This window comes from Dromaius novaehollandiae, chromosome 1, assembly GCF_036370855.1.
Source record: "Dromaius novaehollandiae isolate bDroNov1 chromosome 1, bDroNov1.hap1, whole genome shotgun sequence".
Lineage (NCBI taxonomy): Eukaryota > Metazoa > Chordata > Aves > Casuariiformes > Dromaiidae > Dromaius > Dromaius novaehollandiae.
Genome location: NC_088098.1, coordinates 186,994,725 through 187,015,624, shown reverse-complemented (window position 1 = coordinate 187,015,624; position 20,900 = coordinate 186,994,725). Strand labels below are relative to the sequence as shown.

The 20,900-nt window shown below is 43.7% G+C and overlaps 1 protein-coding gene and 1 long non-coding RNA gene across 4 annotated transcripts in view; one reads left to right on the top strand and one right to left on the bottom strand.

Annotated features, from left to right (window-relative positions):
- Positions 1–9,151, bottom strand: part of GTF2F2 (general transcription factor IIF subunit 2) — a 92,540-nt gene extending 83,389 nt beyond the window's left edge. Inside the window, exons 1-4 of one of the 2 annotated variants that reach the window (XM_026108415.2) lie at positions 8,893–9,151; positions 2,734–2,807; positions 2,199–2,217; positions 615–759 (exon numbers count right to left, since the gene is read on the bottom strand). In XM_026108415.2, coding sequence (XP_025964200.1) covers positions 615–759; positions 2,199–2,217; positions 2,734–2,807; positions 8,893–8,958 — 304 coding nt within the window. In that variant the 5' untranslated portion in view covers positions 8,959–9,151. The remainder of the gene's footprint in view (positions 1–614; positions 760–2,198; positions 2,218–2,733; positions 2,808–8,892) is intronic. The other variant, XM_026108416.2, reaches the window with a different exon arrangement.
- On the top strand, positions 9,073–16,840 carry LOC112988158 (uncharacterized). Of its 2 annotated transcripts, none has more exons than XR_003260466.2 (3): positions 9,073–9,218; positions 9,951–10,080; positions 15,886–16,840. It is a non-coding gene; the product is annotated as an uncharacterized LOC112988158 (long non-coding RNA). The 2 variants fall into 2 exon arrangements; XR_003260467.2 differs by lacking the exon at positions 15,886–16,840 and adding an exon at positions 10,311–10,456.
- Positions 16,841–20,900: the final 4,060 nt, after the last annotated feature.

Below are 20,900 nucleotides of genomic sequence, written 5' to 3'. Positions count from 1 at the left end.
ACAGCTACTGAGCTATACTTAAGGCAGGTCAAACAACTGGAATTCAGTGAGAAAAATGACGACGTCCCCGCTGTTGCACACTGTTCAGTATTATGACCTTATTAAGCTTAAGTCGCAGTTTCCCTTTGCAGACAAAAATCTAGTGAACAGATGTTGTGTTTATTGCTAAGATGGATCTTTTCAACTGGATAGAAGGAGAACAATCATTCTTATGTAACTGAATTCATAGCAGAAACCAGTTCAAGAAATAAAAACAAAAAAACCCCCAAAACCTGTTATTTCATCCAAAAAGCATATGGGAACACCAAAGAATTTTTCTGCTGAATACCCTTAAAAGGGGGACTACACAATGTATTGCACTCCGTACTCTTTCTGTGTTCTCTTCAGCAGACCTACAATTGAAATCTACGGGATAACCCCATCTGGAGAACTTAAATTAGTTGCTCAATCAGATGAAGAAAAGAAGCAGCCACAATAAAACAGTAATATATATGCAGAAAACCGCAAAACAAAGATGAAGTCTTACTTCTGAGAGTCTTTCAGCCTTTACAACATCCAATTCATTGAAATCACATACACTGGAATTGTAATAAATAACTTCAATTCTAACTTACCTACTGAGCTTTCTGTGAACACTGTTAAGGTCTGTCCTCCCACACTTTGCAAGAGAAATGGATGTTCCCTTGGTGCACTGACTGAAGCAGGTTTTCCTCCAATATCATTGATGCTTGCAAGCTCTTCATTCAAAGTAAATGACACCTAACAGTCACAATTACCACAGTGTTACTAAACAGACTAAATTATACAGCTATTAAGAATTATGGGGAAATAGAAAGAGAGAAAAAACAAGCAGTACAGCACATTTCTATTTTAAAACATAAAGGGTGGGAAAAGAATCTTAATACATTGATCCCTTGTTGAAAGGCAGTATGCAAAATTTTATGTACTTAATGCAATCTACTCATCTTTTTAAAATTTTACATTACTTCCTCTTGAAGTCAGAGAACAATTTTGTTTTATTTACGAAAAAGTAAGTCATAATAGGTTCTCAGACAGCATTCCGTATGAATGCTCTAAAGTGTTTCACGCAGCCAGTTTAGTTCCTGAGTAAGTGCCAATGTACCACAAGTATGACCAGCCTGGGACTCCTGAACTGCACGCAGCCCAGAAGCAATTCAGATATAGCTCCTTTGCTATGTTCACATCACATGCTCAACTGAAGAGCTGAGGAGGTACCAGGGCCGTTGGGTAACCAAAATCCTTAGCCATAGGACAAAGCAAGGATCCTGAACAGGGAGTACAGCACCAAGTGCAGTGTTTTTCCTGTACATCCTGTTTTGGCTCATCCCACCACACAGCAATAGCATCCCTGGGAAGCCATCTATTTTCATGGGGTTCCTCACCACTTGGCTCTACAAAGTCTGCTGAAGGCACTTTTTGGCTCTCATCCACATCAAGATATTGGTGTGGGGCTCACAAAATTAGGAAGGTTGGCCCATATTCCAGCCTGGAAAAGTCCAATCAAACTTTCAAACATCCAGTGGAATTTTCTGCACTTATTCTAAAAGGAGTTTGGCCGGGTTCTCAAATGGCTAATGCAACTTCCTTCCCTGCATTTTTTTTTTCTCCAGAGTTTCTTCCAGTTCAAGTGACAGACCTGCTCGGTATTTTAAGTAATTTTAACTAATACAAACTTCCTTATCTCCTGTAAAAAACACATGAAGCTACCGTCATTCACTGAGCTGCTAACAAAAGTAGTTGTCTTTGCAAGCAAAACACCTTCAAGTTGCTTAATGCTTTATATTTAATAGGACCAACAAATTCCAAATATAACATGGAATATTTTCTGAAATTGCACACCTCCATTTCCAGCTTCTGTTTTATCAATATCATCCTTAACTTTAATACAGCATTTTGCACTAAAACACCTCAAAATGTTTAGAGAGAAGGTTGTTACTATGATTGCTGCCTACAGAGGGGTAAACAAACACAGGGAGACAAAGAAGCTTGATGAAAGTCCCACAGTAAACCTGTGGGCAGAGCTACAAACAGAATTCTGTCTTCCTGACTCTCTGGTACACTGCTTCTTTACAGGTGTAACAAAAAAAAATCTGACATTCAAAACCAGCATGTTCTAAACAATTTTTAGAGTTCAAAATGCAATACATTCACAGCCTTTGTATTTAGTAATTACTTACTTCTGTTCTTCCTTGATTTCTGCAAAAGAAAATATTTATTGTTTTAGTTTCCATAATCTATTTCCACAAGTTTAGCTTCCCTGATAACAAAGCAAATTCAAATTCTAGTTTTGTTACTCATCATCACTCCTGAGCTGCTCAATTTCTCTTGATGCTGATGCCCAACAATAAATGGGAAAAGTCAGCAGATGAGAATAGAAGCAGCAAAGTAGCACATAAATAAGCTAAAGGAGATTCTCCAGTTAGATGTGCATATTTCTTGGGTCTATGAAATCAAGCATCACATTCTGGGATAAAGCTGCTCCCCAGTGTAATTTCACATATTGATCTGTTTATTATGTATATATTGATAATCACTTGATAATCACTAGACAATCTTTCAGTTTTCACAGAAATATGCACACAATGTTTGCAAGAAACAGGATTATGTAATCTAAGAGATGCAACATAATCTATTTTACTGCAGGAAACTTCCTCTATGTACAATGTCAACAGTCTATGAATTGCAGTCAGCAAAGGTACAATAAAGGCTTACTTGGCAATCCTTAGTTTCCCCACTTCACCTCTTCCTGAAGCTTTATTCCACTGTTGTGACAAGTATTTGGGGACCTAAGAAAAGAAGACAGATTTCAAGAAAAGCAGATTTTAAAATTCTATATAAAGTGTGTACATAAGTATATTTTAAATGCTTTCACACTTACTGCTTCACTTCAGGCTATAGTACAATCTAAACATAGTAGACAATATATTCAATTAGGGAGGGAAAAGAGAATAACGTAGCATAAAAATAAGTATGTGCACTATATTTGTCCCAAACAGAGGAAAAAATACTATAGTATGTTGAATCTCAAATACTATTAACTAAACTTGAACTACAAAGAGGATCAACGTTGTACTTCTAAACTAAGAAGTACCAATAATTTTATCAAGTAAAATTACACTTTTAAACATTCATTGGAAATTCTCATCTGAATGAAGAAAAAAAAACCAAAACAGATCTATGAGAAGATGGACAATTATGACTCACATAGACTAAAAGTTGCTGCGAAGGGAGGTTTACAGTTTGGGAACCTTAGACATGTTGAACAGCAAGCTGTAGCCCTGCTCTTACCAGATCTGCATTTCTTCAGCAGCACAACTAGCTTAGGCAGACCTGCCTCCTGTCACTCATTCTTGTCACTCCGCTATGCTGGAACAAGCTTTTGTGCAGCTGTGTAATATATTGAAAGAGTAAAGTGATCTGGCTGGGAGGTGAGGCAGATTCCCATGTTATGGCTGGGCCGATTTTCTATTTTGTGGGTGGAAGAGCCAAACCAGCTTCCCAACCCAGTTCCCCGAGCGGTTGCACAAACACTTGGTCCAGCAGAAAGCAAAGGGCAGCGCAGGGACAGGAACAAGCAGCCAGGAGTGGGAGATGGTTAAGTATCCCTGCTTACCCTGATACATCCAAGGAATAAAAGCTTCCACACTGGTACTCACTGAGAGTTGTTATGAAGCCACAAAAAGTGTTTGTCTCATCTATATACACATTCCTTCAAATACAAGGTTTCTGGCATCTTCAGCCTCAGGTGGCCAGGGCTCAAGGTGCCTCATGGTGCCTAAATAACTAACCAACAAACGGGAAGCTGGTTTTCCAGGCAGAAACATTTTTCTTCTTTTCCTATCAAGGTAGCATTAGCTGAAATTATGGTCTTTCTCTTGACCCTCTGGCCAAAAGAGTACCAGATAATTACTGTCAGATAAACTAGACTCCAAAACCTGGCGCTTCTTCTGCTAGCCTCAGTGCCTTGCTGCGGGTGGTGTGCGATACACCCACACTCCTCAGACTCCCTAATGCGTCCCAGCATGCAGGCCTGTGTGTGTCTGCAACAGCACATCATTTTTCTGCAGATAATGGTTCCAGATAATGTGCCTGGTGCTTGTCACAGTTACCCGGGTCCTCTTAAAGACTAGATGAGCTTAAAGACAAATAAGTTTATTCTAGAAAATCAAAGGGCTAAACGTCCATTTCAATATAGTATAATACCTCTGTTTAGCTGACAACCGTCTACAATCTCAGCACTTACATGAAGGCACCGTTCCACAATATTTTAAAAGATGGCCTGGGCTAGTGCCTGCCACAGCCTTGCCCCAGTGACGCGTTCCCGACTCTATCCTCGCATCAGCGCACTCAGCCCCTGGCTTCTTCCCCCGCTGAGTGCTATCAGCCCTTCTATCCACGTCTGCCTTTTCTTGCAAAAAGTCAACTGAACTGGTTATAAATGCACAGTGCAATGTTTTGTAGATCACATAGCATAGTTTTCCCCCCACTGTTCAGCGATTATGACTGTCTTTTGGTATGATGGCTTTTTATAGGGGCTGAACATGACACATTAATACAACAAATGTGAGACTGGAGCAATTTCCCCCTACACACATGCCATTACATACAGAAGTACTGCCACATCGAGAAATGGAATATAGACCTGAGACAATAAGGACAATCTCTTATCTGACTATGCAGAACTAAACCGTAAGATGTTCAAGTGATATGGAAATCAGAGAATTTTTTCAAAAGGAAACAGCTGAAAGCAGTCTAATAGAAGTTTACTTCTTTCTATAAACTGTTCCTTTCTGATGAGAAAGTAGCAGTCACTAGGAAAACATTATCTCAAAGAAGTAAAGCAGTCTCAGTGCCTAGCACAACAGCGAATTGAAAAGAAAGATCATTTTACTGCTCCAATGCCACGCACTAAAAAAGTATTCAGATACAGAAATTTTCTATCTTTCTTCTATATATGCTCCTGACACATCAGGACAAATTAACATTTTTTAATTAGGAGCAATAGCTTTCATTCACAATACTGGCAGAGTAAAGTTCATTCTGGCCCACACACTCCATAGCTGCTGAAAACACCAACGTCCAGTTAGAAAGACCTACAGGCAATGTAGGTTGTGAGACACAGCCAGGGAAAGACAGACACATTAAGTTCTGTTGCATGATATCCAGGCAGCAGAAGATTCTTCTGTTTCAAGCACCAAAGGGGAACTTTGTAATCTGATTTTTGTCTGGATTAAAATAAAACATAAACTAAGTTTTAATTCACAGCTGGGGAGGCTAAGAGTCTATCACAGAAAACATGCTGACAAACAGTGATCTAGTAAGTTACTATAACTCAAATGAATTTAATACTAGCCTCACATTTTTCTGTTCTTCATAAAAAACAGATGACATTTTTGTACTGGTGCTTAGCACTTTCCTTTAGTCTCACAGTGTCCTCATAAAGTACTATGTAATGGCTAGAAAATCCAGATGTCCTCCAATTGCTCAGCCAAAATAAGTATCAGTCCAGGTTTCCATAAACTCTTAACACTGGGTCAAAAATGTCTCAAACGAATGACAGAAAGCAATTAATTGGCACAATCTACTTGTTTATGTTTTTGCACAGTTTTTGAAATGGTAACTTTCTATAGATTTCATGCCAGATCAGATACCATTTTCATCCCAAAGTTGGTGTAAAGCCAACATAAACGCTGTGACTTGTGCTCTGGCTCACTTAGTAGAAATACTATCACGTGCTCACACCTAATCTGGCCATAACTTATACTGCCAGGTAATAAGGTACACATACATTCAGTATCACTGAACAAGGAAACAAGGACCCTCATGCTGTTAAAATCACTCACTTGCTATGTATAATGTAATTAGACAAGGAATTCATTCAGATTGGGATGTTACAGATCTATCATACTTCTTTCAACTGCAGGGGAAACAGTCTCAAAGACTGCAATTAATCATCTTTCTGCTAGCCTATCTGGAGTCAATGGTTATGCAGAACAAGAAAAGAAAAAAGGCTACGATGGATTGCTATCAAAGGATTATTTCAATCCATACACTCTTGCTTGAGTTAAAATCAGATGGTGCTCCCCAAACCACAGGCTAAAATCTGCAGCTCCATGCTAATGGCTTAAGCAATCACAGGAAAGGTAAGTAATGTCTTGTACACTGCAGACATCTTAATTGAGCACTTTCTTTTCAATTTAGCATGATAAGAATGCAATTTATGGAGAACAATTGGTCTTCAAAATCTTGTTGGTCCTTGAAATAAGGTACAGAAAACAAGAGTGACCTGCTTTTAGAGAGCGAAAATAGTTTTCAAAGACTCTTAGGACTTTGGAAGCTACATACCCACTGAAAGACCGACTTGTGGAAAGCACATAATGAATGCCATAGTAAAAGGCTACTTAAAGTTTTCAGGACAAGTGCCCTTTATTCTGGGATATGTAGGTAAGAAAACTCTTCTTTTCGAAAAACATGTAATTTAATCACATAACAAGAAATCTCTATGTTTTTTATTGCCTGTTAAGTAGTCTCTCTGGAATACTTCCTGTGCTAGCATAACACATGCTAAAAAGAAATTAAATAAGCCTTTTTTTTTCTTTTTAGTAGAGCTTATTGCTCTCACACTCAAGGCAAGGATAAATTCAGCCTAGTTATCCTAGCTAGTGATGATTAAAAATACCCATTGCTTCCAAGTTTAGATCCAGAGAATCCAAAGGGCAAAAACCTGCACGCACCTTGCTACGGTCTATCAATGTTGGCAACTTTGGAGCTTTTTCTTAAATATGCCAGAAGACAGCCAGATTCTAAATTCAGACCACATGCATGAAGGATTAAAGAATATTAGGCACTGACTTGGAAGAACAGTATTTAACGGCTCTTGCTAGTCCAGTTTTCTCATTAAACCAGGCAGCAGAGTGGTATCATCTGTAAGCACAGACATGCCTGAAAACTCCTGGCTTGCTTAGAAAACCACAAACCCATGTCAGACTAATGGATAATCAAGTTCAGTATCCTGTCTCCAATGTGGCCAACAGCAGACACTTAGGGAAGAGCAGGAAAACAAGACAAGAACAGCTATTTCCCCAGTATGCTCTTCCAATTTCTGCAATTTTTGACCCAGCACTTCCTGAGGAATGGGAGCATCTTCATTTTTAATATCTCAGTACCCTTTTCTTGCATAAATGGGTCTAATGGCTTTCTGAGCCTCTGCAAAGCAAGACATTCACACTTGTTTGCAACAAGTTCCAAAACTTAACGACGTATTGTGCAAAAATGTTTGCTTTGAACCCCCACCTCACATATCCCTAATTTGACACATCCCTAATTCTTGTGCTAGAACTGACTTCCCTATTCACCTTCTCCTTGTTACTCCTGACTTTATAGACCTCTGTCAGATTTCCACATCAATCATCTTTCCAGCCTGCATTAGCATATTTAGGAGGTCCCTGCAGACACCATTCCTTGTGCCTCTGATCAATCCCGTTGCCCTCCTCTGTACTTTTTCTAGTTGAACCACAAATTTTCCAAGATGGGGAAGATGAGACCGGAACTGTACACAGTATTCAAGCGACAGGCTATATGACAGCAAAATAGTATTTTCTCTTTTGTTCACTATATCTTTCCTAATAATGCCCAGTCTGAATTTGCTTATTTGACTGCCACTGACAGGACACTCTCACAGAGCTATCTTCATCTGTTGTAAATCCAGGATCTCCTTTCCAAATGACAATAAGCAGCCGAAACCCAATCACCATGCAAGTATAATTAGAATAATTTTTCCCTATGTACATCATTTTACATTTTCAGCTTTGAACTTCATCTGCCATTTCGTCATCCAGTCACTCTGTACTACGATATACTTCCGCAACTTTCCACCGTCAGCTTTTGTTTTTATTGTTCTGGATAATTTCCTCCAATCAGAGTGCTAAGTTTTCAGTACGGTTTCATGAAACCACACATTCAGGTAAGAAAGAGGAAGCCAGATGCACCGACCTACACACTACCACCAGACTTGCTTTGCCTTGCAGAACTTCTGAAATCCCCCACCAATTTTTTTAGAGCCACAATACGATGCTTTGGTGGTTGAAGTAAGATGCTGTCATATCCTCCCCACTACCCAGAAACAATATTTTGGTACTCCCCTGTCCCTATGGCTTCTTTCAGGCTGCTCTGGGCCTGTTCAAGAGGCAGAAGAAAAGGATCTACTGTTTCTTCCCAAATGCTGATCTAGCAAAATGGGGGCACCCCCACAAGGGACTCGAAGGAGGCCAGTGCACATACTCCTTGAGTGGCTGATGAGCCTCCTCTTTCCTGAGCCAACGCTAGTTTGCTGTCAGCAGAAACAATCAAGTGATTTTGATAGAAAGACCTGCCAGAGAACGAGGCTGAGGCACAGGCAGCGATGGCCTGGTTAGCACCAGCACACACAGACACGGCCCTGCTCCTGCAGCAGCGCCTGCTTCTGATTCGGAGGTCTCTGCACCGCCGTGCTCTCTCCTTTCCCACTGACCTCGCTGTAACTGCACTCCTCACGGCGGGCTGCAGCGATAGCACAAACATAGAGAAGGCAGGCGAGCTCTCGTTGTTTTTTCTTAGCCAGGACATAAACTTGGGAGTTCCCAGCTTCGCAGATTTGGGGGATAATAACGATTATTGTATCTTACTTCCTATCCTTAACGAGCCATTGGCTAAAGGGCAGCTCCCGCTGCCTCCCGTGGCTCCCCCCAAGCCGCTTCCCGCGACCCCCCACCCCCGCCGCGGCACCGAGGCCCCGCTGCCGCCCCGCCCGGCCCGGCCCGGCGGGGGAGGGGAGGGCCCGGCCGTCGCAGGCCGCGCGGGGCCGGGGCCGGGGGTGCCCCGGCGGCCTCTCACCTTCACCAGCCACATGCCGGTGTTCTGCTTGGCCCCGGTCAGGTCCAGCTCGCCCTTCTCGCTCATGGCGGCAGCGGGCCGGGCCGGGCCGGGCCGGGCAGGGCAGTCGCCGCCGAGCGGAGCGGCGCCGGCAGGAAGGGGAAGGGAAACGGGTGCGCGCACGGAACGAGCCGGGAGGCGCCTTCCTGCTCCCGCGCCGGGGGCTACCGTACCCACCCGGACGCAGATGGGAACCGCACCGCGGAGAGACGGTGGCCCGCGGCGGACCAACTTCCTGCGCCGGGAGAGAGGGCGGGACTGCGGCTCCGCGCTTGGCTGTGCGGCAGGTTCGAGTCCCCGGGCCGGCGGCTGTGCGGGGGCCCCTGCGCTGGCGCGCAGAGCTTGGGCTCCCGGCCGAGTGCGAAAATGTAGTGCGGGCGGGCAAAACGGGACAGGCCGCGGCCCTAAAGGAAGTCCGACAAAGGGGGGGGGGGGCAAGGAGTGGTTTTGTCAGAGTGAAGAAAAATGATTTTCTTCCTGCATTTGTGGTACGGATGCAACTGAGGGAGCCAATGGCTCTCTGATCAGCCAAGGATATGCTTCCGACTCGGCAAAGTGCTTAACAACTTTTTGCACCAGGTTAACTGGAATGAGACAACAACCCCGGGAAGGGTTGTGGTACTTAAAAAATAAGCTAATAACCTGGGATAAATCGAGTGGTTTCGGCTTGCCCTGCTCCACTGAACGTGGCCCTGGCTGATGAAACCTGCCGGCAGACCAGATCCACCCAGTGCAGCTGGCTCTGCTTCGAGGCAGGAGTATTGGATTTAGAGAGCCTCTATACTATCCCTTTGACCCCTGTTTTACAATTCTGTCCCTATCATTAGGGAAGCTTTCCACATCTCCAGACTAATTTTCCCTTGTTGCAGTTTAAGCTCGTAATTTCTCGTTCTGTTCACTGCGGGTGTGGAAAGCATTTTATTACCTTCCTCTTTGCAGTTACCCTTTACTGCTATGTCTCCCTTTGGTTTCTCCCCACTGTACTAAATAAACCTAATTCATTCTGTTTTGTCTCTTAGGTCATATTTTTTAGACCTCTGGTCATTCCGATTGCTTTCTGAGTTCTCTCCAATACTGGTTTACATCTTTCCTGAAGCGTGGTGCACAGTAACGAAGGTCATACTCTGCTTGAGGCTACACCAGCATCAGGTACAGAATAGTTATGGTACAATATGCAAGATATATCTCATGTGACTTGCAGAAAACAGCCTCATTATTACATCTTGGGTATGATAGCCTTGCTTTCTATTTATAGGCAAACACCTAGGTAATCAAAGAGAGCAAAGCTTTCTGCATGCCCAAAGCAAAACCAGGTAACACTGAAGTATTCTGATTCGGATTAATTAGATTTTAAACCTTTTTTTTCTTTTTTACATTAGAATTGTACATGTCTGCACAACTCGAGAGAGTGGATGTAGCTCGCACTATTTGTCATGTTCCACAGCAAATTCAAAATTCAAATCCTGACAAAAATGGAAATAGATGCATCTCAACAGCAGTAAAAAAAAAAAAAAAAAAAAAAAAAGCACCACCATTCCTGGGAGTGTCTGACCCCCAAATATTACAGTGCTAATATACTTAGGATTTGTTCACCTGGAAGAAAGGATGTAGCTACACTGTCAGCTATCATCACTTCCAAGTTTCCTTTTGTTTCATATTCCGCTGATTGTCCATGCTGCACAAGGGACAGCTCGTTCCTGGGCTCTCTTCTAGAGCAAGCCACCAAATTCTCTCTAAGAGAAAAGCCAGGGGCACGCTGGTCTATGCAGGAAGGGTTTGCCCCACTGGCCACTTCTGGCAAACTGGATGCAGCCAAATCCTGTCTGACTCTCTGTCCCTGGGACAGTCCTCCAGCGAAATCCAAAGAAGTATTGCACCCTCAACCCCATCCATGTCTTCTCGTGCAAGGCTTCAGCCTACATGCCATTCCCCACCCTGCTGCAAAACAACTCAGTGATAGATCTAGCAGAAATGGCAGGATTGCACCTGATGCAATTTGTCTCTAGGATAAATAGTGAATTAATGAGAAAATTAGCTCTGCGCTCCCAGTTTTAGCTCAGTCTGCATGCTCAGGGCACACTTGCCACCACTTAAAAAAAAATAAAAGAGGTGGAATGAATGTTTCCAACACAAGTGACACTTTCAATTCATGGCTAGTTAGTTCGGATGCATGTCGCCTTTACACTGTAAGCCTGGCAATTAAAGAAGAGGAATGCAGCTTACTGAGGGCACAACTGCACATGAAGGCAACGTAACTAAGTGGTTCATGACTTGTTAGAGAAGTTGTTCTATGAGAAGTTGTTCGTCTTCTTCAAGGCATAAATTACAATAGAGAAAACATCTTTAAAAGCCTGGCAATTTCAGAGGCTCAGCTGGCAAACCAGAGCAGAGAGCAGCGAGGCAGAGATTTCCTTCTCCACTGCTCCCTCCAGGCAGCCTTGCCAGACCCGTTCCCATGGAAACTAAATTTAAAGGGAAAACAAGAAGGGAAGGAGAGTTTTCATTAATTCTTCATTTAAGATCTGCACCTTATGTTTGCCACTGAGACGCTCCCGTGGCTGTGGATCCGGGAGCCAGTCGCCAAGAGGTGGAACTGTGCATTAGGCACCAATTTTGTTCTTGTTTGCATGGAAACAAGTGTGAAGTTTGAGGACAGATGGCAAGATTCAGCCTCGCAGAACCTTCCTCTCTCCTTTATTCGTGCAAGTAGGTGAGACCAAGAGGCTGTGGTGTAGTCAGCAGCTGCGGACGGTTTCTCTCTATCAGTTTTAGGAACTGACTAATAGCTGCAAACTGCCAGCACTGATTTAAAAGCACCACATTAGAAAAGCTAGAAGCATGAAAGGCCTGATGAGATCCTGTCGAGGTCAATGGGAGTTTTGCCATTTCTGCGCACACGCTTTTCTCGAAGCCCAGAGCAGGGCAGATGCTCCCTGGAGCTAGTGCTGGTCCCACCTGAGCTGTCAGCCAAGGACACCAGCAGATGATTTTAGATGAAAATGATTCTCAGGAATAGGATGGAGTTTCCACAGGGAAGAAAAAAAGACCTAACAGGAAAAGGAATTGCACAGGAGAGTGCTCTAACTGCCAGACCATATCTTTTGTGGGGGAAAATTGATTTTTGTCATGACACCCGGATGTTGTCTTTAGCTCCCAGGTCTAGGTGCGGTTGGTGGCCACTCTGTGGGTGCCTGCTGGGGATGGCACTCATGTGCACTGCCACCATTCCTGCGGGTGGGACAGAGACCTGGATGCATAGGCAAGTGCTGCCCAGTTTGTCCAGAGGATAGTACCAGCGCAGCAGGGCTTCATGCGGCACACCTGCTCCCTGGCTTACAAGCAGCCTCTCCCTCCCAGTGAAACCAGATTCAATAAGCAGAATTTCTGGCAAAAAGAAGTTGCTTTCTGGCCAGCAGCAGTCTACAGGCTGTGTAGGAAAGAGCAAGACAGCAGAGAAGCTGGTGAAGGAGATGTTCTTGGCCAGCACCATAGAAATGCGGCAAGCGATGGGTATGTCATCCGAGAGGGGACGCTGGGCTCGGTCTCCTTCAGCTGCTCTTGACTCCAGAGCTCCACGTCCCCATCACTAGCTGCAGCCGAGCACCTTGGGTTGGCACAACCTCTGGGCCAGCCGCGGGGGCCAACTGCATTAGGCTTGGGCAAGAGACACCGAACACGATCTGGCTCTTAACCTCCAGTAAGGCCTGGAGCTGAAGCCCGCTCCCTCGTCATGATTTTAGTTGCAGGATGCTTCAACATAGTTCTTGTTCTCTGCCTGACATGAAGAAGTCATGGGATGATGATAGTTCATAAATATGGGAGGTCTTGATGAAAACTGCATTTTTCTATATTTTTCTTGGTGCAGAGAACTCCCTGGGGAAGCGAGGCAGGCTGTGCACAAAAGGAAATAAAACAGAGCCTATGGCAATTAGTGTGCTGTGAACTAACACAACCCAGAAATCCATAAAGTTCTTTATGCAGATGTCTCCAAACCTTCTACATCAGGTAAAACAGCAGGTGACAAGCAGTTTTCATATGCCTGATCAAACAAATCAGCTATAATAACACAAACTGCAAGTATTGAATTATATTAAGCAGGTCTCAACTTGTATTTTAGCTTATAAACAAAGCAGAGTGTGTGCATGGTATTTTAACATGGACAACAACGCTTCGGCACTCTGGGTACATGACAACAGAGCAGAAGATCCTTCCTTTGAGAGACAGAAAAAAGTGGAGGCACAGCCCTCTCTGGCTCCATTCCACCACTCTGCTGCCAGCGAGTCTGCAGACCCTCTGAGCTTTATCCCCTTCCCCATGGTGGATGAGGTGGCAAGGCATGTTTCTGGCACAAGGGGCCATGCAAGGAGGAGAGGGACCACAGCTCCTGGCTGCCGTCTTGTGAAATTGCGTTGAGCACTAGAAAGACCCTTTCTGCCTGAACGGCTACAACTGCCTTCTTACTCTGAGACCTCATGCTCCAGACGTCAGGCCAAACTAGCACAGCTGTGCCAGCCCACGAGCAGGAGGGCAAGAGGACGGCTGCTGGCCCAGTAGTGGGGGAGCATGAGGCAGAAGTCAATGAAGCAAGTTGAACAGGTCTCAATCTGCGAGAGTGACTGTGGAGCTGCCAAACGCTTTGGGGCACAGCCAGTGAACCTGCATGCCTTCACAAGCCTCACGTGACTGGGGAGCAGCTCAGGGACATGCAGGGGTGGGAAGAGCTTGGGACCTCCCAGGTCACGCTGGCCCAAGAGCCAGGCAGCCCTAAGAGCTGGGGGTGACTACCTCCTTCCTGTGGCCACTCGCAGCTCACTGAGTTTTCAGCCCAGAGGAAGGTATCTAAGACCAAAGGTTCACTCAGAATCAAGCATATAGAAGACCCCATTTTGGCGGTTTCTCACTCCTTCTTCTGAAAGCCTGACTTCTCACCTGCTCATGGGACAACTGGTGGGACCTTACTCTATTTCTGCCTGCTGATGCCAAGGATGTTGCAGGACCACCACCTCCTTGGCATCTGACAGGGGACTGTGCCATGTGGAAGCGACTGCTGCTACATTTGGGATATTGCCACATCTAGTTGTCCCCACGTTTCCAGAAGGCATTTTGCCAAGATGAGGTGATGCACCAGAGCATGATTTCAGCCCCCCTCCCGTGTGAATGTGGCAAAACCCCTGCACATGTCTTCTAGCTTCACCACATACTGGAGAAGCTGAGTGCTCCTGACATCTGGATGCATTCAGAGCTCAGCCACACACACAGGACCTGTGCAGAGCCTCCAAAGGGTGGAAGTGTTTGGATTTGGATCTGGGGCTGAACTCTGCTGCCAGCTGCAAAGGGGGAGCTGGCAGAAGCTGCCTTTCACTCTGGAGCCCTGTGCCAGCAAAATAGCTATTGCACCAACCGCTAATGCTCTGACTTCATTCATTCCTGTCAGCCAAACTCCTCATTAAGAAATTAAAGTGAACGGAGCGCTCATTTTGGAAGAAGGGAAAAATGGAGTTAGACTGAAACAGAGTTTCCCATCCTACTCCACTACAGGTGCCAGCATTTTCATCTCCCCCTCTGCCTACCCCTTGGTTTAGGTGGTATGCAGCACAAATGCAGGGGTAGAGCTTAGCGTAAGTGGATTGTGTCCCCTTTTAATGGGGCAGCATGGAGTTTACCCACCTCTCATCCCAAAACAAGCAATGGGCAGGTGCCCCCAGATCGTGACATATCCTTGCCTCACTGCACAACACAGCTCTGCTGACCAGCTACAGTCTCTCCTATAACCCGAATGTCTGATTTTGCAGTCAGCAAAGAATCCACTGCTTCAAAAGCCTGCAAGAAAAAAAACTCAGAACGACCATTAATGCTTGAACCGCAGGGCAACACCTTTTCAAGCTCCAACCACAATCTGTTGTTATCTTTTCAGCAATTTAGCTGATCTGCGTAACCTGGGAAAAGAGAGGAGATGATACGGGAAGACGTAAAACATCATCTGGGCAGAGCGTGATCTCTTACACTGGAATGAGGAAAAACAAAGTCTGAGTAAATAATTCCCAAAACAGAACTTGAGCTTTTGAACTGCACATCTATTTCCTTTAGCAATGAAAGTCTTCAGAGGCTGCCAAGATATATGTTGCAGCCGCTGAGTTTTCAGGTTGCCTTTGAACAATACATTAGTAACAGCCATGTTCGCCCCAAACTGTTCTGTGCCCGAGCACGGAGGAGCGTCACCCCATAGCTTGATATCTATGATATTAGGCAGTATAGAAACTTAAGCATTACGCTTCTGTCTGAAACATATTTCAAAAAACATTTCTAATCAGGAGGCAATCTTCATTCCGAATCCTTTTTTTGTTCTCTGTTTGTGTTTATAATCACATATATTTATATAAGCTGTGCATTTGAACACAGCCAGGGTTCAGGTGAGTGGAGCTGCAGCTGTGCTTACAGTTTCACCCATACCATGTCTTCCTTCACGTTAATAACGTACAGTGAGTTTGACTGCAGGCAGCTTGGCCTCTTGCTTGTTTGGATTCTCTCTGTAGGAAGGAAGGAAAATTAAAAAAAGAACAAATTGAAAGATGCAGCTGCAAATAAATAAAAGAAGAAAACACCTGTCAGAGAATTTGAGAGAGATGGTTTATCGAAGCTAATTTAAAATGGTTTCTTAAATAGTGACTATAAAATTGACATTATCTCTTCAAGTCAAGGTCCCTTTTGCCTCTCTCTGACATAAAAAAGTATTAGCTAGCATTTTTCACCAGCATCTCTCAAGAAGGGGTTTTAAGTGTGCGACATTATGAACCAAATAATAGAACAAAGGTAATGTGAGCTCTGTGCAGCTTGTTGCTTTCTAAAGTGTCTTTTCATTGTAGCTGAGTGGAAGATGCTATATTGAACTGAATCCTACCTATTTTCCAGTCCTTGACTCCTTTATGTTTTGTCTGATCCTTGTGTTTTCTCTAGTGACATACCACCTCAACACTTATCTCCTGGGTCTTTCCAGTAGCAGCTTGGTGAAGAGTGAGACATTTTCTGTTCAGCTACCAAAAAAAAAAAAAAAAAAAAAAAAAGAATCCGTTTACAATGGGTTTATTTCCCTTGGGTTATAATTAAACAACTTCAATAACATGCCAGTAATATTGCCGTAATTACGTAGGTATTAATAACATGTTGTTGCCAAGGTATTTTACTGATATATAAATTATCTTGTAAAGGACTGTTATTTTGCTGAGGGAGCCATTCAGCGACCCTAGGGCAAGGAGGTATGTGGTATGTGCTAAAACAGCATTAGTGATCAGAAGAATAAATCTTGAAGTCTACTAAAGAAGAACAGGAAGCTTCTGTTGGGAAACCAGCCAAGCTGTTGTATAGGGGTTGTATCATTTATGCATCACCATATAGAGCTGCTGACAACCTACTGCAACTGCCCATGACTGACAGCACAGGCAGAGCCATCTTTAGGCTGTACATATGACTGCAATAAAAGCACCTCATTTGTGAGTGCCATTGCTTCAGAACCAGCCACTACAGTATCCCGCAATGCTACCTGTGTAAGTGCTGTCTTTAAGGGAAAAAAACCACCAGTGCTTGTGCCTGGCCTCATATCCCACCCTTGAGCCTCGTTGTAAGGTGGACCTAGCACCTCCTCTAACGTGCTCTAAATGAGATAACTCATCCGAAACTTCAGAAGTGTCTGCCTCATTACTGCTGCTAACCACATGCAGATCCCTTCCGAAGTCTTTTCACCTGGTGCCTGATGACCTTTACTTTCAGTCCTCTTTCCTCCCTAGCGCTCACTGGTGGCATTTTTCTGAAACAGTGCTAACAATCTAATAAATATTATTATTTCAAAATGGTTCATCTCCATATTCCATAAGCTAACGATGATATTACTGACCAAAGGGAAATATACTCACTTTACCAGAATGAATTTTTTCCTACTGAAATAAATTGAATAAGGCTGAAACAATAAAAAATGTTACAGACCTACAATCAAATTACATTTTACTGGGTTTTGTTGATGGATAAGGTTAGATAAGGTCTGAGATTTTGCCTTCTAGTTAATTATTATGAATTAAACATGAAAGGAGAACAGAAATGGCATTTTAGGCAGTGGGACCAAAATAAACAGAAGGGAAAGAGAAGCGAAGACAAGAAGATCCAGTGAGAAGATGGGTACCAAAGGGCAGTGAAAGGGGCAAGGACTTCCTCTCACCTCCTGGCCTTGGGTCACTTTATTTTCTTCTTCTGGCAAAAGTGTCTGAACTCAGGGATTGGGGAAAAGAAACGTGTTGATTTTTGGATTGTTTGTCATCAGAGACTATTCATAGTCTTCTTATTGCCAGAAAACCCAGGCTCCTCAATGAGAATGATTTCTCCTGGAGACCCAGCCATTTGGCAGTAACAGCCCTCAAACAGGCACTTAGAGCTTGAAGGGTGCTTCTGTGAACTTCTCCAGAAGTTCACAGCCGGTTTCACATACGCTTGTTGTTTCTGGAGAGCCACCATGATCAGGAGCTTACTCTTTGTATCATATGTACTTAAGGAAGAAGCACAGAAACTTTATCTAGTAAAGCTAAATGTTAATTTCTTACTTAGAAAAGTGGAAACAGAGTTACCAGAGGAGGAAAAATCAAATAACAAAAGGCCATTTCTGACTCCACTAAGCAATGAGATTCCCTTCAGTGGCTCCAGTGTTTTGACTAGCTTTGCAAACCTCGGCCTGTTACTTTGCGCTGCCCTAAGGCTACCAGGACCTTTACCCCATCACCCTGTTACCTTGGTCTTATGGTGGCTCTTGCTGCTACTCAGTGCAATCAAGCTCTTGGCCCTGATTTTATCACATTATATCTTCATTGCAGTGCTTTTTAATATGCACTTGCTTACATAATCTTCTTGTTTGTTGCAGCTTTTTCAAGGCTTGCACATTACTTTCATAATGGTATTTCTTACACATACACCTTTCTATACTGCCCTTCAGGATGGGATATTCCACCTCTGCCTGCCTTGCTTTGCTCTGCAGATCTGGTCCATGCCCGCACAGCACATTACCTGGTTATTTCTTAGAGAACAAATAAAATGTAATCTTCTTAGGAACACCCTGATACAAGCCACTGTGCCTCTCCTGCCTTCAAAATCTCTGCCTTTAATGCTTGTTAGCCTACTGCTTTACCATCAAAGATTTGCTGTCGTTGCAGACTCTTACTCAGCTGTCTTGCGAATAAACACCAAAGGGCACAACTGGCCCCAGCTGAACTTTTTGGTAATCTCACCATCCCTGCTCTGCCCTGCTGCGCATTACAAGCACTCCCAATGCCCTGGCTACAGCTGAAATCCTACCGCTTCTGATCCAGAGTTTGGACAGCAGTGATCTGAAACCAGGCATTGCCTTTATCCTTGGTTGCTGGCATGTTATGCTAGGAAGTAACATCTCCGTAAGAACAAGATGATTAAATTACCTGAACTCTCTTTGTTCTTGGGGGGTTTTCTGAACGGTGAGAGAAGGCATCATCCTGGCAGTACTAGGAGTAACAAAGTCAGATTTCTTGTCAATTTGTGTCTCTTGGTTGACTGACTTTGTGTTCTTTGGCTTGGAAAAGCTTTTCTCCCATCCTGTAAATTGAGAGTCCTGTGCAGCCTTTTACTGAGTCCTGTGGTCCTTTTCTCTTACTGAAAGACTCTACTGAGGTTGCTTTCTTCAAAGGCACTGGCAAACTAATAGTCTCCACGATTACTCTCACTGTCCAAGTTGGTGAGGATCACCCGGAGGGTTCAAAAGTGAGGACAGGTAACTAAATGAGCACAGGGACATCCAGTGTGTTGTAGCAGAAGCTTTAGTTCCATGCTAAAGAACAAACCCCAACCAATGGAAGAGTATCACAGGGAAAAATGTTCACAAATAGGTACTAAAGGACATGGCTTACATCCAAAAGTCAATGGAAGGTGCAAGTGTGAATCTTCATTGTTTCTGCTGGCCTTGATACTGCTGGGAGTCTGGTGTTTCCTCGAGCTATTCAGAGTGGCATTAGGTCCACAAACCTCAGGTAAGTGCATGGTGTCCAGCAGAGCATGGCAGTGGCATCCATCCACTCTGTCCTTTGCAGTCACAAAATGGTCATGACTCTCAATCATGAAATCTTCAGCAGCACTACACTAAAGCCGTATAACTTTTCAACATGTAGAGGACGGTCCAAATTGAAAAAAAGAAAAGATATAAGGACATTATCAGCATGTGGAGAAGTTAGTGGCAGAGCCAAGATTAAATTTCTGTGACCTTTTCTCCTTGCCCTTTTGTCCTGATATCTTCACATAAAACTATGCTGCTGCTGAAGAAAACCCAGATAGAGGGAGTCCCTTGTGCTTGCCAGCCCATCATGGGCTTTCTAGCCAAATGAAATCCATTACAGAGGGAAGTCTCCCACTGTATTAGAAACACGGACAATATGAAATTATCATGATCTTGCATGCTAAAACTTGGCTTTTGAAAATCAAGGCAGTTCATGCTAAGTGTCCTCACATCTCGATGAGTTGTTTGTTTGGCATGATCTCCATTTTGAGCACTTTCGGGTCATCACATCTTTCCTCTTGTGAAATACTGTTGATTGAACCACAATTATGGTTTTGATAAGGGACTTTGAAGTGGCTGGTCAAGTAGCAGGCAAATTCACATGCAGAGTGGCAAATGTATGAAAAATGTGTAGCAATTTCCTCTGGGCCAGATGTGTGCTTATCTGATATGCCTGTGCCTAACGAAAGGCCTGGATATTAAACCATCCATTGCCTCTGCTGAAAGACAGTGCAAATTATTTCTGACAGCCATTCAGGGGTGCTTCGGTTAAGTGTGCAGCTTTTCACTAGAAAATTTCCTGGTATTTTGAAAACATTGTGATACTTGCTCAGTCTAAGAAATCATTGACAACCTGTCAAAGATAAATCTCAGCCCTAATAACTACTCCTCTAACCTTCTAGAAAAAGTGCCAGATATTCACCTTTCTCTCAGGAAATGTAAAATTTTTGGCAGCTAACAACATTATTTTTTGATATTTATAGCAATTGCCCATTCTGACCTTCTCTAGAAATGTAACTTGTGTAAGCTATTTTCGAGAGTGTAGAGAAAGTGTAGAGAGAGCGCTGGCTCGTAGCAGATTCCCATTCTTTCACAGCTGTTAGTTTTTACTTGTAAACAGTGACCCCAAAATAGAAACAGGAGTGTTGTTCGAACAGCTAGTATTTGGTATGAAGAATGCAGCTCCAAAACTAGGGGCAGATCCTACAGCCTCTACTCAAGTGAGTCATCGCTGTGCACACAAGTGGAGCTGCCAGGTTCAATCAGCCTGTCTGTGCAAGGCTGGAGGTCCAAGTGTGTGTTGCACGGGGACAAAGATGTGGATGGCTTTTGCGTGGCTGATCCTCTGCATACTGGTGCACGTGTTCATGAGTCTACTGTCAGTCATGTGTGGAGAGGTGCGTGTAAAAATGGTAAAAAACCAAAACAAGACTAAAAGACATCTTCTCCCACCTAAACACACACTCCATCAAATCTAATGTTCTGCCCCACAAGGTGATTAAAAGGCTTCCCTGAAAAAAATCATTAAAATTGAAAAGCCATGCAGCCAAAGGTTAAAAGAGGCCAAAATTTAGGCTGCCCACACAACATTATTTCTGTACATCTATGTTTCTGCATTTTAATAGAGCCTTGAATGTCATGATTACATAGCATTTAGCTTGTTTTCCTAAGGGAAGGAGGCTTATGTGATCATGCTGTCTGTGTAGGTGTATGTCTGCCTGACAGTTGTCCCCTCCCCAGCTTTTGAAACCATCAGCTGGTTTCAACCAAATTTGAGAGTGGGACAGAAGTCTCAAAAATAATACATTGCCACAATTATGTGGAAAGCAGAGGTCCAGCTGAGGAAAGAGATCCTAGAAGAGATCCAGTGAGAGAGCACTAGCAATGTGAACTCAGCCCTTATTAGACACCT